The sequence below is a fragment of the Microcaecilia unicolor genome, chromosome 6, assembly GCF_901765095.1.
Source record: "Microcaecilia unicolor chromosome 6, aMicUni1.1, whole genome shotgun sequence".
Lineage (NCBI taxonomy): Eukaryota > Metazoa > Chordata > Amphibia > Gymnophiona > Siphonopidae > Microcaecilia > Microcaecilia unicolor.
The window spans coordinates 344,582,398-344,599,596 of NC_044036.1; the positions used below are offsets into that span (position 1 = coordinate 344,582,398).

At 44.1% G+C, this 17,199-nt stretch overlaps 2 protein-coding genes across 4 annotated transcripts in view; one reads left to right on the plus strand and one right to left on the minus strand.

Moving 5' to 3' along the window:
* Positions 1 to 5,143, plus strand: part of TMC6 (transmembrane channel like 6) — a 47,891-nt gene extending 42,748 nt beyond the window's left edge. For 2 of the 3 annotated variants that reach the window (XM_030208659.1, XM_030208660.1), the window contains exon 19: positions 2,099 to 3,715. In XM_030208659.1, the coding sequence (XP_030064519.1) occupies positions 2,099 to 2,245 (147 nt within the window). In that variant the 3' untranslated portion in view covers positions 2,246 to 3,715. Of the gene's footprint in view, positions 1 to 2,098; positions 3,716 to 4,930 lie in introns of those variants that run through there. The other variant, XM_030208661.1, reaches the window with a different exon arrangement.
* On the minus strand, positions 3,710 to 17,005 carry ARL16 (ADP ribosylation factor like GTPase 16). The gene is made up of 5 exons (XM_030208666.1): positions 16,924 to 17,005; positions 11,972 to 12,030; positions 7,121 to 7,237; positions 4,986 to 5,101; positions 3,710 to 4,209 (listed from the first exon to the last, which is right to left on the minus strand). Exons 1-5 carry the CDS (start codon positions 16,985 to 16,987, stop codon positions 4,023 to 4,025), a joined length of 543 nt encoding a protein of 180 aa, XP_030064526.1. The 5' UTR covers positions 16,988 to 17,005; the 3' UTR covers positions 3,710 to 4,022.
* Positions 17,006 to 17,199: the final 194 nt, after the last annotated feature.

The window sequence follows — 17,199 nt, forward strand, 5'->3', positions numbered from 1 at the left end:
CTGTCAGCTTCTACATATTCCTCCCCTTCACCTTTGAGCCTCACGATGCCACTCTCTCACATCCTCCTATCGCTTACATATCTAAAAAAAAGTGTTGTCTCCCCTCCAGTCCATTTTACCGTATTACCCGTTGTTTTTTTTTGCTTCCATTTGCATTTTAGCTCTTAGCTTTTCCAGATATTGTCATCTATCTTCCTCTTTCTGCAATCTCTTGTAGTGTATAAAGGCTTAACCTCTTTTTCCTTACCTCTCCAGCAACTACTTTGAGAAGCAAAGCAGCCTTCTTTTCTTGCTTTTATTTACTTTCCTAACAAAAAGGTTTGTTGCCCTTAAAATAGCGCCAGATGTTCCCATCCATCTAACACCAATAAATAAACTTGTTGCATTTAAGAATGAAGGCACAGAGGCTTCCCTGACAAGTAGCTGGAGGCAACATTGGTGGGGGTTCCTGAGCTTTATCGTTTTTCTCCATCTATAACAGTGCTATGCATTTTACAAGACTTATTATCATTTGAATCCCATGTAAATACACTCACTCAAAGAGCCTTTCTCATAGGTGCATAAGTATTGCCATACTGGGATAGACCGAAGGTCCATCAAGCCCACCATCCTGTTTCCAACAGTGGCCAATCCAGATCACAAGTACCTGGCAAGATCCCAAAACACTACAATACATTTTATGCTGCTTATCCTAGAAATAAGAAGTGAATTTTCCCCGTCCATTTTAATGGCTTATGGACTTTTCTTTTAAGAAGCTATCCGAACCTTTTTAAAACCCCGCTAAGCTAACTGCTTTTATTACGTTCTCTGGCAACAAATTCCAGAGTTTAATTACATGTTGAGTGAAGAAATATTTTCTCTGATTTGTTTTAAATTTACTACTTTGTAGCTTCATTGCGTGCCCCCTAGTCTTGGTATTTTTGGGAGTGCGCTTGCAAGTACTTTGATCAAGACCATTTTTATTTGATAGTACAATCATTGATCCTAAGTACACTGGATTACTGTAACATCATCTACTTAGGATCCCCTAAACAATTATTGAAGCGGTTGCAATCCATTCAGAATACTGTGCTTCGTCTGATTTACTCTTTGAAAAAATATGATAGTGTATCTCAGTATTATATAGTCATTGGCTTCTGGTTCACGCTAGTCATGTTCAAAGTTTTCTGTCTTATGAATAAAGTGGTGCATGGGCTAGCCCCATTGTATCTCAGTTCATTGTGTTTTCTCTCCAAAATCAAGGATCACTAGATCAATTGGTTTATTTACTTTTCCTTCTTTAAGAACTATAACAAGAGCCAAGTTATTAGATAACCTTTTTTTTTCCACTCCAAGCCACTCACCTTAATAAAAATATTCAAATCCTTTCATCTACTACTTTAAATTATTTCCAGTTTTGAAAATATAGCAAAACCTACTTATTTAGGAAACTCAAATTACACTCTAATAACTGGCTTGGAATAGTTGTTTTTTTTTTCCAAACTAGAAGGTGGATGTATAATTCGTTTATAATTTGTATTTCCTAGAAATGGCCGGCTTCTTGTGAATTGTGTCCCATTTTGAACTGTGAAGTACTAGCAGAATACAAGCTAAATTGTTAATGTTGTTAAAAGCTGTCCTGTGCAGGTAGTGCAAGTGAGCCACACATCTGCCACCGAACTCATTCAAACGTGTGAGAGCAGTGGAAAAGGCTGTTGCAGCCATTACACTTGGGACTCAGTCACCAATCCTTGCTGAAGAGTAACTCGCTGTACAACCTCCTGAACTCACCTTTGTGCACTTTTCTTATTCTTCATGTAAACTCCATCAGCTTCTCGTTTCTAAAGAGAGTCTGGTCCAGTATGGTTACATGTTCACCATGGTTCTTCAGGAACGACACAAATCATCTATGTGCCTAGGTGGTAGGGATACAGCTGGGAGATGACTGAAGACTCCAGAGTGGAAATGAGGGAAGCCCATAGCGGGAAGGGATGGGAATGTAGGAATTATAGTGGCAAAATCAATAGACCGGGGCTACTGCTGCTTATCCTGTATCTACTGGTAACTGTGCCATAAGCTTTTCACTGATTTGCTTACATTTATCGTTTTGTTGTTTCAGGAAGGTGAAGACAAGAAGTTCCTTATCCAGAAAATTCATTTGATTTACAGAAAGCAGAAAAGAGAAGATAACGTGGGAGGACAATCTTGGAAGGGCCAAGTGATTGGGCCAGATACTATATCTGAGGAGAGGGAAGCCAACCCTTAGTAAGTCAGGGGAATGCATCTTGCAACTGAGCTTATTTCAAATTACCACGTACAAAATGAGTCTACATGAAAATCCTCAGAGACACAACGAGCTGCAAGCTCCCCCCACCCCATCCTCTCAACCTCTGGCTTTATGTACTGACAGCCCAAGGCCTGTACTAGGGACACTTTCTGGCCAGTCCTATGTCAGGGGGCCTGGTATCAATCCAATAATGGACCACGGCAGGGACAGAAGTTACACACCTAAGTGATGATATCCTGGGTGGGGGATGTGTCATACACTGATTTTGTTGGGGAAAGAGGACTGATAAAATGGAAAATAGCCATTTTTTAGGCTGCAGTATGACCTAATGAATGAACCTTATTATCCTTCAGGGCTTAGCCTGTACCGTGGGATCCAGCAGAATCCGAGACCTCCTTCTGCTCACTCCCAAAAATTAAGAGCTGGGGAATTTAATAAGAATCAGGCCTCATGTAAACAGCAATGTCCAGGTGGCTGGAGACTTGTTTGGTCTTGGGAGCTGTCTCTCAACTGTGGCCATAGAGTTTGGCTTCACAAAACAGTCACATCTTGTCACTGTGCTTGTGTTCTTGGAAAAGTCTTATGCTGTATCCTGCTCCATGGCCAAACCATAGCTACGACTTGCATTAGCAGGAAATGGGACAGAATCTTAAATATTACAGACACTCACAGGCTAGAAACTGTATTTTATTTCTGTGCTTGAAATACACTTTGAAGGTCTCATCCTCTGTTCTTGTATTGCTGGCACAGAAGTTACATATTTCAGGTACCCCATCTCCACTCTGTGTTATTTATCTAACATTATAAACCCGGGCACCAGCTACCAACTTCTTACTCCCATGAACTTATGCTAAGGTGGGTGTGAGAGGCAAGGCGCTTCAGTGGGAGAAGTAGGCTTTGAACCCAGATCTCCTGGTATCTGGTCCATTAATTACATCTGCTGAACATAAATACAGTGAGAAGAATGAGGTGAAAGATGTGGTTTAATGCTCTGAGAATGACCCGGCCTGTTTGTTCCATCTTTCCCTCTCGTGAATGCAGTTCAGAGGACTGGACTGTTAACCAGTTCTGTGAAATAATCTTTTTTTTGCAAATGAACAAAAGCTCAGGGAAACAGTCACCCAGGCCTTTCAGGGATCAGGAAAAGTTGCTTTCGAGGCCTGCTCTAAATGTTCTGGTTAAAAAAAATAATGTTATTATTATGTCAAGTACAACTTACATGTTAATTCATTAAGCAATGCTAAAATGAAAATAAGCAAAACCATACAGTCACAAATTGAGAGAGGAAACCAAAGAGAAACTCCATGAAGAAATGAAAATAACAAAGACTAATTAACAGAAAAGGAACAGAATGCTGCAGATAACACGTGAAGACGTATTTTCAAAGCACTTAGACTTACAAAGTTACATAGCAGATAACACGTGAAGACGTATTTTCAAAGCACTTAGACTTACAAAGTTACATAATAACCTATGGAACTCTGTAAGTCAAGTCTAAGTGCTTTGAAAATGAGCCCCTGTAATGACCTACCAGTCGAGGATGCCACAGAAACAACCTTACCCTCTAAAAAGAATAACAGTTGAGCCGGTTCATAGGAAATCTATCTTTTCCCTTCATAGGTAACTGCCCCAGTCTCAGGCCCCATGATTTATTGGATAATGAGGGCTTGTGCAGTAAAGACAGGGACTACAGTCCTGTTACAGCTGTGGCCCACATTCCATCCGTGCTGCGTCCTGGGCCTGCTACAGCTTCAGTTCAGGGTCTACATGTTGCAAGTCGGTCTCCGCAGGCCGTGTGCAGCCACTGCAGAACCGCAGGCAGACCTGTGCCATCTCGTGCACTTACTTCCAGCACTGTGATGGGTTGTTTAGCACAGGAAATGATGTCGTTCAGTCTGAACAAGGATTTCAACTCCAGTAAGGACATGTAGCACGGAAGATCACTGGAAATGGAGAAAGGAACAGAAAAAGCACTGTAACTACCAGTATAGCCTCGATTACTCAGTAACTCTAAGAGGTCAGGCTATCTACCCTTAACCTAGAGCCCTTTCCCCTGTTCTCAGTATAAATGTGACAGGAACTTCCTTTAAAACCAGTCATGTTTTAGAAAGAGATGGGAGATGGGGGGGGGACTGGGGATTCCAGTAATTTTTTGAAATCCTAGCATTCTCCTTAATTAACTAGGAGTTGAGAAAATGACCACAGTGACCGCTCTCTCTCTGGTCATACCCTTGGGTGTGTTAGACATGACATAACTAAGCCACTGACCACAGGATTACGTGAAATGTTTGGTCCTTTGCAGGTGTTACAGGTGAACATTTTGAGATAAGAAAGCAAACATTGCTGAAATGTAACTTCTGCTGCCCAGAAGAACCGGCCTGTTTGTTCTAGCGCCTTGCAAAGATCAGCTGTCCCACTCTCCATCCAGGCCTGGGCCCTGCTGCCCCCCCCCCCCCCCCCATCCTGCAGATGTTCATTTGCTTTCTTTAAAGGCTGGCTTGTTTTCCATATTTAGAGAGTTGTACTAGGCCCCTGTGTTTCTTCAGTGTCTGTCCTTGAAATATGAAACTGTATTATTACATACACCAGCTCCTGTGACCTTTCTGTGCAAGCCAGTTCCAGCCCCATTTGCTAATGTGTGGTTTTGTTTTGTTTTTATCACAGGTGCACAGGAGATAAGTAACAATTAAATATTTATTCTGACAAACGTCTTGCTTACATTTTATTGAAGAGAATCAGGACACAAGCTGTAGCCAGAGGGTTGGCGGAGAGGACAGACAGGAGCTGGATGCAGGATGCAGAAACCTGGGTGGGGTTGGCAGCATCGATCACAAACTAGAGATGAAACAGCAAAAGCGTTTGTTTTATTTTTGTACCCAAGATAACTAAAACAGTACCAAACATGAGCCTCTTATAAGCTGTCAGCACATGAAGAGATGCTATGAAATGATTTTAGAAAATAACCTTTATTTGAAAAGTCCATCCGTCAACAAAAGACCCAACAGATCAGCAGAAATGATTGAGTCTATAGGACAAGGGGCATCATGTGGTCACTTAAAATTAGGCTTGGCTGATCACGGGATAAATTAGCCCCAGTTATTCAGCGCCGAGCTGAACTTTTAGAACCCCTTTTTAAGGCCTCCTGAGCCCGTTCGATCCCCCCCCTCCCAGCCACCCCCAGGCCTACCTGGGGGCAATGGAGGCAGGAGCAAACCCCCCCTCTCACGGCAGCTTCCTCAATATGGCTACTGCAGTAATACGCGAGAGGTCATGCCAGCCATTTTTCAGATGCTGCCGCTTGGGGAAGAAGTGAGGCTTCTTCTGTTTTATCGATTTCTAACTTTTCTTTTATGTATTTTTTTCAGTATGTGCAGGGAGTGGGTGGGGCGCTGTCAGTAGCGCCTCATGCCCATCTTTTTTAGTTTTAGTCATCACTACAGTAAGTTCCGTTTTTATCCCTTTTTTTAAATATATTTTCATTTGCTTTTTCTTATTACATCCTGCTTAGGCTCAGATCAACATACAACACCAGCGGTGTTTTTAACATCATTATACAAGTGTCGTCACTGTTTACAAGGATTTCAGGATCTATATTACCGCTTCTAGTCGGTATCCTATCTTGTACTCCTTCTTTCTCACAGTATTTTTAAGGGTGAAGGGAGAAATTAGATCTTACCTGCTAATTTGCTTTCCTTTAGTCCCTCCGGAGTATTTTCTCAGTCTCCACCTGCTGGTAGGCGAGCACAACCCATCAGTCCAATCCTGGTCCGGTCCGGAGGGACGCTAAGGAAATGGTTGCCGCCCGATGCCGTTTTTTTCTTTCTATTACATTTATATTGTTGATGTGTTGGTTGGTTCATTCATATCACAGATACTCATGTTATTTCCTGTTTATACCACAAGGTAATTTTTTTAATACTCATGGTCCCCTTAGAACTCCACACATTTGGTTCTGTAAATTATTGTCTAACAGGTATAGTTTGAAGTAGTTTTCTTTTAGTAGTTTTTATTAAGGTTTTCTTTTCACTAGATAGCTATTGATACATTTCATCACAACCAGAGAAATGTAGACAAGACTTTTCTACACAACACAAAGATGTACTTTTTATTATTATATATTATGTATTTTTTATGTTCACATTAAGGTGCCTTTTGTCATTTTACTTTCGACTTAATGGAGTTTTATGCATTTCTTTGTCAAATGACTTATGTTTGTTCTGTAATTTTAATTTATGTATTCCATTGACAGACGACGTATGTATTTGACATTTTATGGATTCTCTTTCCATCTATTAGAATGTACAACTCTGCATTTTTCTCCATTTTTGTGGTTTTACTCTATACATAGGAGTAAATGTATCCCCATTTTAGTGACATTCATTTACTATTTGCTGTTTAAATTCAAGGTTCACGTTGACCCCTTTTTCTGTGTCGAAATGTTTTTTAAGCTTGTATGTATATATATTTTGTATTATGTATTTATTTTGAAATGTTGATGTTTTTATGTATAGACTCCTGAGGGAGGCCACTGGGCCGAAACACGGCCGTGTCACGTCAAGGTGTAGACCTGTTTAATAAATCTTCTAGAACAGAGAGCATCATCATCTCAATGTGTCACCTTCGCTGTCTCCTGAGTGTGATTTTTTTTCTTTGAAGTTCTTGCTCTTCGGTATTTTGGTCGTATACTGCATTTGCCACCGGCTGGCTCAAACTTGTATGAGGAACTGACAGCTGAGAGTGACTGAGGCAGGATCAGCAGTTTAGAGCACTCTCTACAAAGAGAACCTGCTAGGAGCGTGATATATAACGCCGAGGACCAGCAAAAGATTCAGTCTAGGCACAGCTATGACTCACCATAACAGAGCTGCAGTCTCTATAATAACTGGGCCAGATGGGGCCCATACAGCCCCCCAGCTCCCTCACAGTGATCTTTCTCTTCTGGATCACAAGATCAGTCAAGTTTGTACCGACCTGCAAAAAAAGCACCATTATTAAATGTCTGAAAAAGGGGTCTGCAGGCGAGAGTATAAGATTATGATTTGAAACAATTGAGACATGAATTCTGGCTCTGTGCAATATTTGCTATGCTCCAATCTCCCTAAACCTCTGGATCTGGTGTATTTGGATTTCAGCAAGGCCTTTGACCCGGTTCCGCACAGACGGCTCATAAATAAACTGAGTTCCCTCTGTGTAGGACCTAGAGTAACTGACTGGGTTAAAAATTGGTTGAATGGAAGGAGTCAGGGGGTGGTGGTAAACGGAGCTTGCTCTGCAGATAAGGATGCTATCAGTGGAGTAGGGATCGGTCCTAGGGCCAGCTCTTCTTAACATCTTTGTGAGTGATAGTCAGGAAGGGCTGTCTGGTAAGGTTTGTCTCTTTGCGGCAACAGCGTGGACACCCCAGAGGGTGTGGATGATGAGGAAGGTCACAGTGAAGCTTGAGGAATGGTCCAATATTTAACAACTAAGATTTCATGCTAAAAAATGGAGAGTCATGCACTTGGGTCACAAGAATCCAAGGGAACGGTACAATATAGGGGGTGAAGTGCTTCTGTGTACAAAGGAAGAGCAGAACTTGGGGGTGATTGTATCTGATGAACTTAAAGTGGCCAAACAAGTAGAAAAAGCAACAGTCAAAGCCAGAAGGATGCTTGAGTGCATAAGGAGAGGGATGACCAGCAGGAAGAGGTGATGGTGCCCTTGTATAAGTCTCTGGTGAGGCCCCGTTTAGAGTACTGTGTAAAATTCTGAAGACAACACCTACAGGATGGAGTCGATCCAGAAGGTGGCTACAAAATTGGTAAGTGGTCTTGGACATAAAACATATAAGGACAGGCTTATGAACCTCAACATGTAAACGCTGGAAGAGAGGGGATATGATAGAGACGTTTAAATATCTCAGGGGCATTAATGTAGAAAGCCTTCTTCAAATGAAGGAAAACTCTGGAATGAGGGGGCATACGATGAAGTTGAGAGGAAATAGGCTTAGGAGGAATCTAAGAAAGTATTCATTTTCGGGAAGGGTGGTGGAAGTTGCGGAGATGAGGACTGTGTCAGAGTTTGAGAAAGCATGGGACAAGCATGTGGGATCCCTTAGGAAAAGGAGGAGTTAAGGGTTATGGGGGGTGGGCAGACTGGATGGGCCATTTGGCCTTTATCTGCCAAAGAAGCTGTTTATCTTACTCTGTTGACTAGGTAATCAACAGAAATAAAACAAAATAAAACATGGAAAAGAAAATGATACCTTTTTTATTGGGCATAACTTCATACATTTCTTGATTAGCTTTTGAAGGTTGCCCTTCTTCGTCAGATCGGAAATAAGCAAATGTTGGTAGATGACAGTATATATAAGTTTTATATATACTGTCATCTACCAACATTTGCTTATTTCCGATCTGACGAAGAAGGGCAACCTTCAAAAGCTAATCAAGAAATGTATTAAGTTATGTTAAAAAAAAAAAAGGTATCATTTTCTTTTCCATGTTGTATTTTCCTTGAAGAAGTATCTCCTCGGGTATCTCCTTTCACCTTCATCCTATGCCCCCTCGTTCCAGAACTTCCTTTCAACTGAGACTCATCTCTTGTGCATTCAAGCCGTGTAGGTATTTAAATGTCAAATCTCCCCTCTCCCACCTTTCTTCCAAAGTGTACAGACTGAGATCTTTTAGTCTGTCCCCATATGCTTTATGACGAAGACCACTGACCATTTTTGTAGTTGCCCTCTGAACCTACTCCATCCTGTTTATATCTTTTTGATGGTTTGGTCTCCAGAATTGTACACAATATTTTAAATGAGGTCTCACCAGAGTCTAATACAGAGGCATCATAACCTCCTTTTTACTACTGGCCATTCCTGTCCCTATACACCCAAGCATCCATCTGGTTTTTGCCATCACATTTTCTCCTCCTGTTTCGTGCACAAAAGTTCTTCACCCCCTAAACTGTACCGTTCCCTTGGGTTTTTACAGTCCAAATGCATAACTCTGCATTTTTTTAGCATTAAATCCAAGCTGCCAAATTCCAGCCCATTCCTCTAGCTTCAATAAGTCCTTCCTCATGTTATCCACACTATCAGGAATGTCTACCCTACTGCAGATTTTGGTATCATCTACAAAGAGGCAAACCTTACCAGACAGCCTTCAGCAATATCATTTACTACAATGATAAAAAGAACTGGCCCAAGTTCCGAACCTTGCAGCAAATCACTGGTAACATCCTCTTCCTCAGAATGACTTCTATTTACTACCGTCCTCTTGTCACCTTCCACTCAACCAGCTCCTAACCCAGTGTGACACCCCGACTGAAGGTTCAGGGTGGGCCTATGAAATTACACAGCTAGACAAAGGGATATAAATGAAAACAAGTGTTTGTTTAATTGAATCCTGAGGCCTGTTACATCACAGGAGCAGGAACAAAAGATAGAACGCCTCTGTAGTTCAATAAGCACAGTCTTTCTCGGTTCTTCTTTGAGTACCAGGGTCTGGCTCCAGCCAGACCTCAAAGAAAGCTTGTCAGTCTCACACAAGAAGCAAAAGCAGCTTAACTCGGGCAGGTCACAATTCTTAACCATAGGTGGTGGTGGTGATGGCATACACTGGTTCTTCTCTCTGGGTCCCCTGTCTTATATACTTCCTGGTTTAGGCTCCACTCCTCCTCCCAGGTGGGACTACTGCTGTTAAGGTGGCTCAGACTGTTCAGGGTGAGGGGCAGAGTTCTATAAACTCCCTCACACCCAGACAGTCACTTTAGGACCCATACCGAGGGCACTCAGTTTATTTATTAGTCGTCTATATGGAACCATGTCAAAGGCTTTGCTAAAATCTAAATACACCACATCTAGCGCTCTCCCTCGATCCAATTCTCTGGTCACCCAGTCAAAGAAATTAATCAGACTTGTATGACAAGACCTGTCTCTAATGAAACCATGCTGCCTCAGGTTCTGTAATTCATTGGATTCCAAACACTTTACTATTCTCTGTTTTAAAAGCGTTTCCATTAATTTACTTACCACAGAAGTCAGACTTACCAGAATGTATTTCCCAACAATGATGCCTAGATCCCTTTCCTGGTCGGTGACTCCTAACGTGGAGCCTTGCATTACATAGCTATAATTCGGGTTCCTCTTTCCCACATGCATCACTTTGCACTTGATCACATTAAACGTCATCTGCTATTTAGATGCCCAGTTTCCCAGTCTTGTAAGGTCTTCTTGTAATTTTTCACAATCCTCTTGCGATTTAAGAACTTTAAATAAATTTCTGTCATCAGCAAATGTAATTACCTTACTAGTTACTCCCATCTCTAGATCATTTATAAATATGTTAAAAAGCAGCGGTCCCAGCACAGACCCCTGAGGAACCCCATTATTTACCATTCTCCATTGAGAATACTGACCATTTAACCCTGTTTTCTATCTTTTAACTAGTTTTTAATCCACAATAGGACACTACCTCCCATCCCATGAGTTTCCAGTTTCCTCTAGAGTCTTTCATGAGGTACTTTGTCAAACGCCTTTTGAAAATCCAGATACACAATATTGACTGGATCACCTTTATACATGTTTGTTCACCCCTTCAAAGAAATGTAATAAATTGGTGAGGCAAGATTTCTCTTCACTAAATCCATGTTGGCTTTGTCTCATTAATCCATGCTTTTGAATACGCTGTGTAATTTTGTTCTTTATAATAGTCTCTAACATTTTGCCTGCACCGACGTCAGACTCACTGGTCTATAATTTCCCGGATCTCCTCTGGAACCTTTTTTAAAATCCGGCGTTACATTGGCCACCCTCCAATCTTCCAGAACCATGTACCTGAATGTAACGCATCTTGAGCTACTACTGAAAAAGGTGTGAGCAAATCTAAATAAATAAATGTAACTTTGTAAGTCAAAATGCTTTAAAAAGACACCTCAATAGGAGGGAAGGGAAAGGGATGGGAATTGATATATCGCCTTTCTGTGGTTACAATCACAGTGATTTATACATTATATACAGGTACTTATTTTGTACCTGGGCCAATGAAGGATAAAGAGAGACTAGACAGTACAAGGCAAGACATTGCTGGGGGTTACACGGCCCAGAAAGTAGGGGCATTAGGGAACGCCCGAATTAAAAAATACGTTTTGAAAGTTGTTTTCAATTCTTTAAAGGATCGTTCCAAACAAATGGAATGGTCAAGGGCAATGTAGCCATCTCGCTGAAGCAAGAGTTTCTAGCAAAATCCACAGCTGAATCTGACGGAAAGGACCATTACGAGGTTTTCAACAGAAAGATCTAGGGGGTCGGTAGAGAATCAGAAGAGGTGGTAGGAATAAGGGATGACCTAAGCTGTGTAATTTATTGACCAACAATTAGTAATCAGTGTTCCTTTTACAGGTAAACAACCGCACTTATCTTCCCTTCAGCTACCAATGAAGAGACCTGAGCTAAATCCAAAGAGGTAGCATGAAATTAAACCACTCTACGAACACATGGTGTGGCTAAAGAACTAGGAAAAAAGTATCTTTCATTTGTTTATTACATTTACTTTACTACCTCTCGCCTGCTGGACAAAGGGGCAACCAAAATGATAAATGGTATGGAAGGGCTCATATGAAATGTATCTGAAGCAGGTCAGGGCAGAAGACATGGGCTATTAGGGTCTTTACCATGTTAAAAGCTGACAATAACCACTGCCCCCCAGAGGTACCCAGCTTTGACCGTACCGTTGAAAGCGTAGGGGGTATGTCTCCCAGATCTCCAACATCATCACTGGTGCTCAGCTGTGCAAACAAAAGTTAAAGAACAAGAGAAAAGTGCGGAAACAGTTGCTGCCACAGAGAACAGGGCAGGACGGCTCATATTGCGCCAGATCCCAAAGCTGTAATCACCCCAGCCAGAAGGTTCTCAGGACAGGCACAACAAGGCTGCATGCCCTGATTTCCAACATATGCAAAAACATCTCACACATCATTGTTCTAAGTATCGAGCAAGCCAGAGGGGCTACGGTGGTCACAAGAACAGATTTCAGAGTCACTGTCGTTCTATATTTAGCTGAGACCCACCTCTCACTGCTAAGAGAGGCCACAGGTATTACATTCATGTCTTCAATTGCGGAGAGGATCTGGGTCTACTACCTGCCTCATGGGAGACGGAAGGGGGTAGGTGGAGGCAGGTGGTTACAAGTGGTTAAGAGTCAAAAGCAATGTTAAAGAGGTGGGCTTTCAGTCTAGATTTAAAGGTGGCCAAGGATGGGGCGAGACATAGGGGCTCAGGAAGTTTATTCCAGGCGTAGGGTGCAGCGAGACAGAAGGCGCAAAGTCTGAAGTTGGCAGTAGTGGAGAAGGGAACAGATAAGAAGAATTTATCCATGGAGCGGAGTGCACGGGAAGGGGTGTAGGGAAGGACGAGTGTGGAGAGATACTGGGGAGCAGCAGAGTGAGTACATTTATAGCTTAGTAGAAGAAGTTTGAACAGGATGCGAAAACGGATAGGGAGCCAGTGAAGCGACTTGAGGAGAGGGGTAGTATGAGTAAAGTGACCCCGGCGGAAGACGAGACGGGCAGCAGAGTTTTGAACCGATTGGAGAGGGGAGAGGTGACTAAGTGGGAGGCCAGCAAGAAGCAGATTGCAGTAGTCTAAACGAGAGGTGACAAGGGTGTGGATGAGGGTTTTGGTAGAGTGCTCGGAAAGAAAGGGGCGGATTTTACGGACGTTGTAAAGAAAGAAACGACAGGTCTTGGCGGTCTGCTGGATGTGAGCAGAGAAGGAGAGAGAAGAGTCAATGACTCCAAGGTTTCGAGCCGAGGAGACAGGGAGAATGAGAGAGCCATCAACAGAAATAGAAAACGGGGGGGGGGGGGGGGGGGGGGGGGGGAGTGGGGAGGTGGGTTTGGGGGGAAAAATGAGAAGTTCGGTTTTGGTCATATTTAATTTCAGGTGGCGTTGAGACATCCAGGCAGCAATGTCAGACAAGCACGCTGAAACTTTGGTTTGGATGCACCTGGAGTATTGTGTTCAGTACTGGTCTCCGTATCTCAAAAAAGATATAGTAGAATTGGAAAAGGTACAGCGAAGGGCGACGAAAATGATAGTGGGGATGGGACGACTTTCCTATGAAGAGAGGCTGAGAAGGCTAGGGCTTTTCAGCTTGGAGAAGAGACGGCTGAGGGGAGATATGATAGAAGTGTATAAAATAATGAGTGGAATGGATCAGGTGGATGTGAAGCGACTGTTCACGCTATCCAAAAATACTAGGACTAGAGGGCATGAGTTGAAGCTACAGTGTGGTAAATTTAAAACGAATCGGAGAAAATTTTTCTTCACCCAACGTGTAATTAGACTCTGGAATTCGTTGCCGGAGAACGTGGTACGGGCGGTTAGCTTGACGGAGTTTAAAAAGGGGTTAGATAGATTCCTAAAGGACAAGTCCATAGACCGCTATTAAATGGACTTGGAAAAATTCCGCATTTTTAGGTATAACTTGTCTGGAATGTTTTTACGTTTGGGGAGCGTGCCAGGTGCCCTTGACCTGGATTGGCCACTGTCGGTGACAGGATGCTGGGCTAGATGGACCTTTGGTCTTTCCCAGTATGGCACTACTTATGTACTTATATGTACTTATATCAGCATAGAGATGGTAGGAAAAGCCATGGGATGAGATTAATGAACCAAGGGAAGAAGTGTAGATAGAAAAGAGGAGGGGACCAAGAACAGAACCCTGAGGTACGCCGACAGGCAGAGGGATAGAAGTAGAAGAGGATCCACCAGAGTGAACACTAAAGGTGCGGAGGGAGAGGTAGGAAGAGAACCAGGAAAGGACAGAGCCCTGGAATCCAAGTGAGGACAGGATATCAAGGAGTATGCTGTGATCGACAGTGTCAAAAGCAGCGGAAAGATCAAGAAGAATGAGGATGGAATATTGACCTCTGGATTTTGCCAGTAATAGGTCATTGGAGACTTTAGTAAGAGCAGTTTCGGTTGAGTGGAGAGGGCGAAAACCAGATTGTAGTGGGTCAAGAATAGCATGTGAGGACAGAAAATCAAGGCAGTGGCGGTGAACAGCACGCTCAAGTAATTTGGAGAGAAATCGGAGGAGGGAGATGGGTCGGTAATTAGAGGGACAAGTAGGGTCGATTGAAGGCTTCTTAAGGAGAGGTGTGACCACAGCATGTTTAAAGGCAGCAGGGACAGTCGCAGTGGAAAGTGAGAGGTTGAGAATGTGACAGATAAAAGGAATAAGAGCAGGAGAGATGGCATTAAGAAGGTGGGTGGGAATGGGATCAGAGGAACAGGTGGTACATTTTGAGGAAGAAAGGAGAAGTGTAGTTTCCTCTATAGTAACTTCAGGAAAGGAGAAAAAAGAATGAGGGGAAGGAGAGAGAGGGGAACGGACTAGTGGAGGGAGAGGTGGTGAGGTAGAGAATTCAAAGTTTATCTTTTGAACCTTGTCGTGAAAGAATTCAGCAAGGGTCTGAGGAGATAATGAAGGGGGAGTTGGGGGAGGGGGCACCTTGAGGAGAGAGTTCAATGTGGTGAAGAGAAGTCGAGGGTTAGAGCCAAGAGAGTTGGTCAGTTGGATATAATAATCCTGTTTGGCGCGTAAAAGAGCAGATTGGAAGGAGGTCAGCATGAACTTAAAGTGTAGGAAATCAGCAAGGGCCCGAGATTTCGGCGGAGCGGGTACAGGAACGTAGGTAGCGGATATTAGAACTCAGCCAAGGTTGGGGTTTTGTGCGCCTTATAGGGCGGGTCATCAAAGGTGCAAGAGTGTCTAAGGCAGAGGATAGAGTATTGTTGTAAGAAGAAACAGCCTCGTTGACAGATGTGGATGGTGCCACAGTAGAGAGGAGGTTTGAAACATGGGTGAATATTCCTAGATAAATTAGATAAGATAGGATGGGACTGGGAGGGAGGAGATTTAAGTGTGAAAGTTATAAGATGGTGATCAGAGAGGGGAAGATCAGAGGCAAAGAAACTAGAGGGTGAACAGTTGGAGGAGAAGATGAGATCAAGACAGTGACCATTTTGATGAGTGGGGGAGGTGGAGCATAGTTGGAGATTAAAGGAGGATGTTAAAGCGAGTAACTTGGAAATATAAGAGTTGGAAGGATCATTAGCAGGAATATTAAAGTCACCAAGGATGAGAGAGGGGGAGGAAGGATCATGGAAGAAGACAAGCTACTCATTGTAGCTCACTTGCATTCTCTAGTCCTTCGGTACCTGAGTCGGAGAATCGGGACGTCCCTTTAGATTAGGCTCCTCTTCCTGCTCTCTTCAGCCAATCAAAGCGGGCTTAGCTGGCTGTTGTCAGCAAAACGCGCTCTGATTGGCTGAAGAGACCAGGAAGAGGAGCCTAATCTAAAGGGACGTCCCGATTCTCCGGCAACCAGGAAAATTGAAAAATTTCGCTGTGGAGGGGTAAGTGGCGCGGCGAAGACTAAATAGAAGGGGGAAAAAAAACACGAGCGCCGGCAGAGCAAAAAACTGCGAAAAAAAAAACCGTCTCTCACAAGCGCAGGGAGAGTACGTCCTTAAAGGACGCCCCTCACATGCGCTCCCTGCTTTTTTTTTTTTCTTTTTTACCTTTTTTGGGGGCCCTTTTCCTTTCCGATTCCCTCACAGGAGCCCTAACAAGAGGTCAGACATCTCGTTAGGGTTCCTATGGTAAGGGAATCAGAAAAACGGTAGTGCATCTGATTATAATGGGCTGCAACGGTACTGCAGCTCATTATAATAGCTTTTCAATCATTTGCATTCCGTTTTCATTGCCTGCTACCGTGGCAGGGAAAATGCCCTTAGTGCATGCCCGGGGTGAACTACTTGCGTTTTAAACTGGCTGGAACCAGTTTAAAACGCAAGTTGTGGGTTCGTTAGGTTTTGTGCATCTGGGCCTTATACGGTCTGTGCCAGAGTCGGTGATGGGAGGCGGGGCTGGTGGTTGGGAGGCAGGGATAGTGCTGGGCAGACTTATACGGTCTGTGCCAGAGCAGGTGGTGGGAGGTGGAACTGGTGGTTGGGAGGCGGGGATAGTGCTGGGCAGACATACGGTCTGTGCCAGAGTCGGTGGTGGGAGGCGGGGCTAGTGGTTGGGAGGCGGGGATAGTGCTGGGCAGACTTATACGGTCTGTGCCACAGCTGGTGGTGGGAGGCGGGGCTGGTGCTGGGCAGACTTATACGGTCTGTGCCAGAGCCGGTGGTGGGAGGCAGGGATAGTGCTGGGCAGACTTATACGGTCTGTGTCAGAGTCGGTGGTGGGAGGTGGGGCTGGTGGTTGGGAGGCGGGGATAATGCTGGGCAGACTTATACAGTCTGTGCCAGAGCCTGTGGTGGGAGGCGGGGATAGTGCTGGGCAGACTTATACGGTCTGTGCCAGAGCCGGTGGTGGGAGGCGGGGCTGGTGGTTGGGAGGCGGGGATAGTGCTGGGCAGACTTATATGGTCTGTGCCCTGAAAAAGACAGGTACAAATCAAGGTAAGGTATACACGAGTTTATCTTGTTGGGCAGACTGGATGGACCGTGCAGGTCTTTTTCTGCCGTCATCTACTATGTTACTATGTAGTTACCACCTCTTTCATGGTGGGGTGGGGTGGGGGGGGGATTGGGGGGTTACCACCTATGTCATGGGGGTGTCTGAGAGATCCAGAACCCGCCCCCCTTCCCTGTCCCAGAAGGATATTCTGGAGCCTCTTCGCCAGCAGCGTCTTCCCCGTCCCAGCAGCTCCCAACAGCAGACACATCATTCCATCGCCACAGACAGACTGCGCTTGCGCTTCTGCTGCTCCCACCTGACTGCACGCGCGGCCCCGCCCAAGCGCCGCATTGGATAGTTATGAGCTCACGAGAGCAGCCTCCAGAGCTCATTGGTTCATTGCCACGTCCATCGGGGCCTGTGTCCGCTGCAGTTAGCCAATCCCGGCCAGAGGCTGTAAAGGGTTTGGTAATTGGTAGTGAC

Bases quoted from the DNA above. Each gene is read 5' to 3' on its own strand.
- ARL16 (XM_030208666.1), bottom strand. From the start codon at position 16,987: ATGATGTGTCTGCTGTTGGGAGCTGCTGGGACGGGGAAGACGCTGCTG. The intron at 7,238-11,971 runs GTACGGTCAAAG...CTTTTTTTGCAG, and splicing joins TACCCCCTACGCTTTCAACG to GTCGGTACAAACTTGACTGA. The intron at 5,102-7,120 runs GTGAGTCATAGC...TTTCATCTCTAG, and splicing joins GAGACTGCAGCTCTGTTATG to TTTGTGATCGATGCTGCCAA.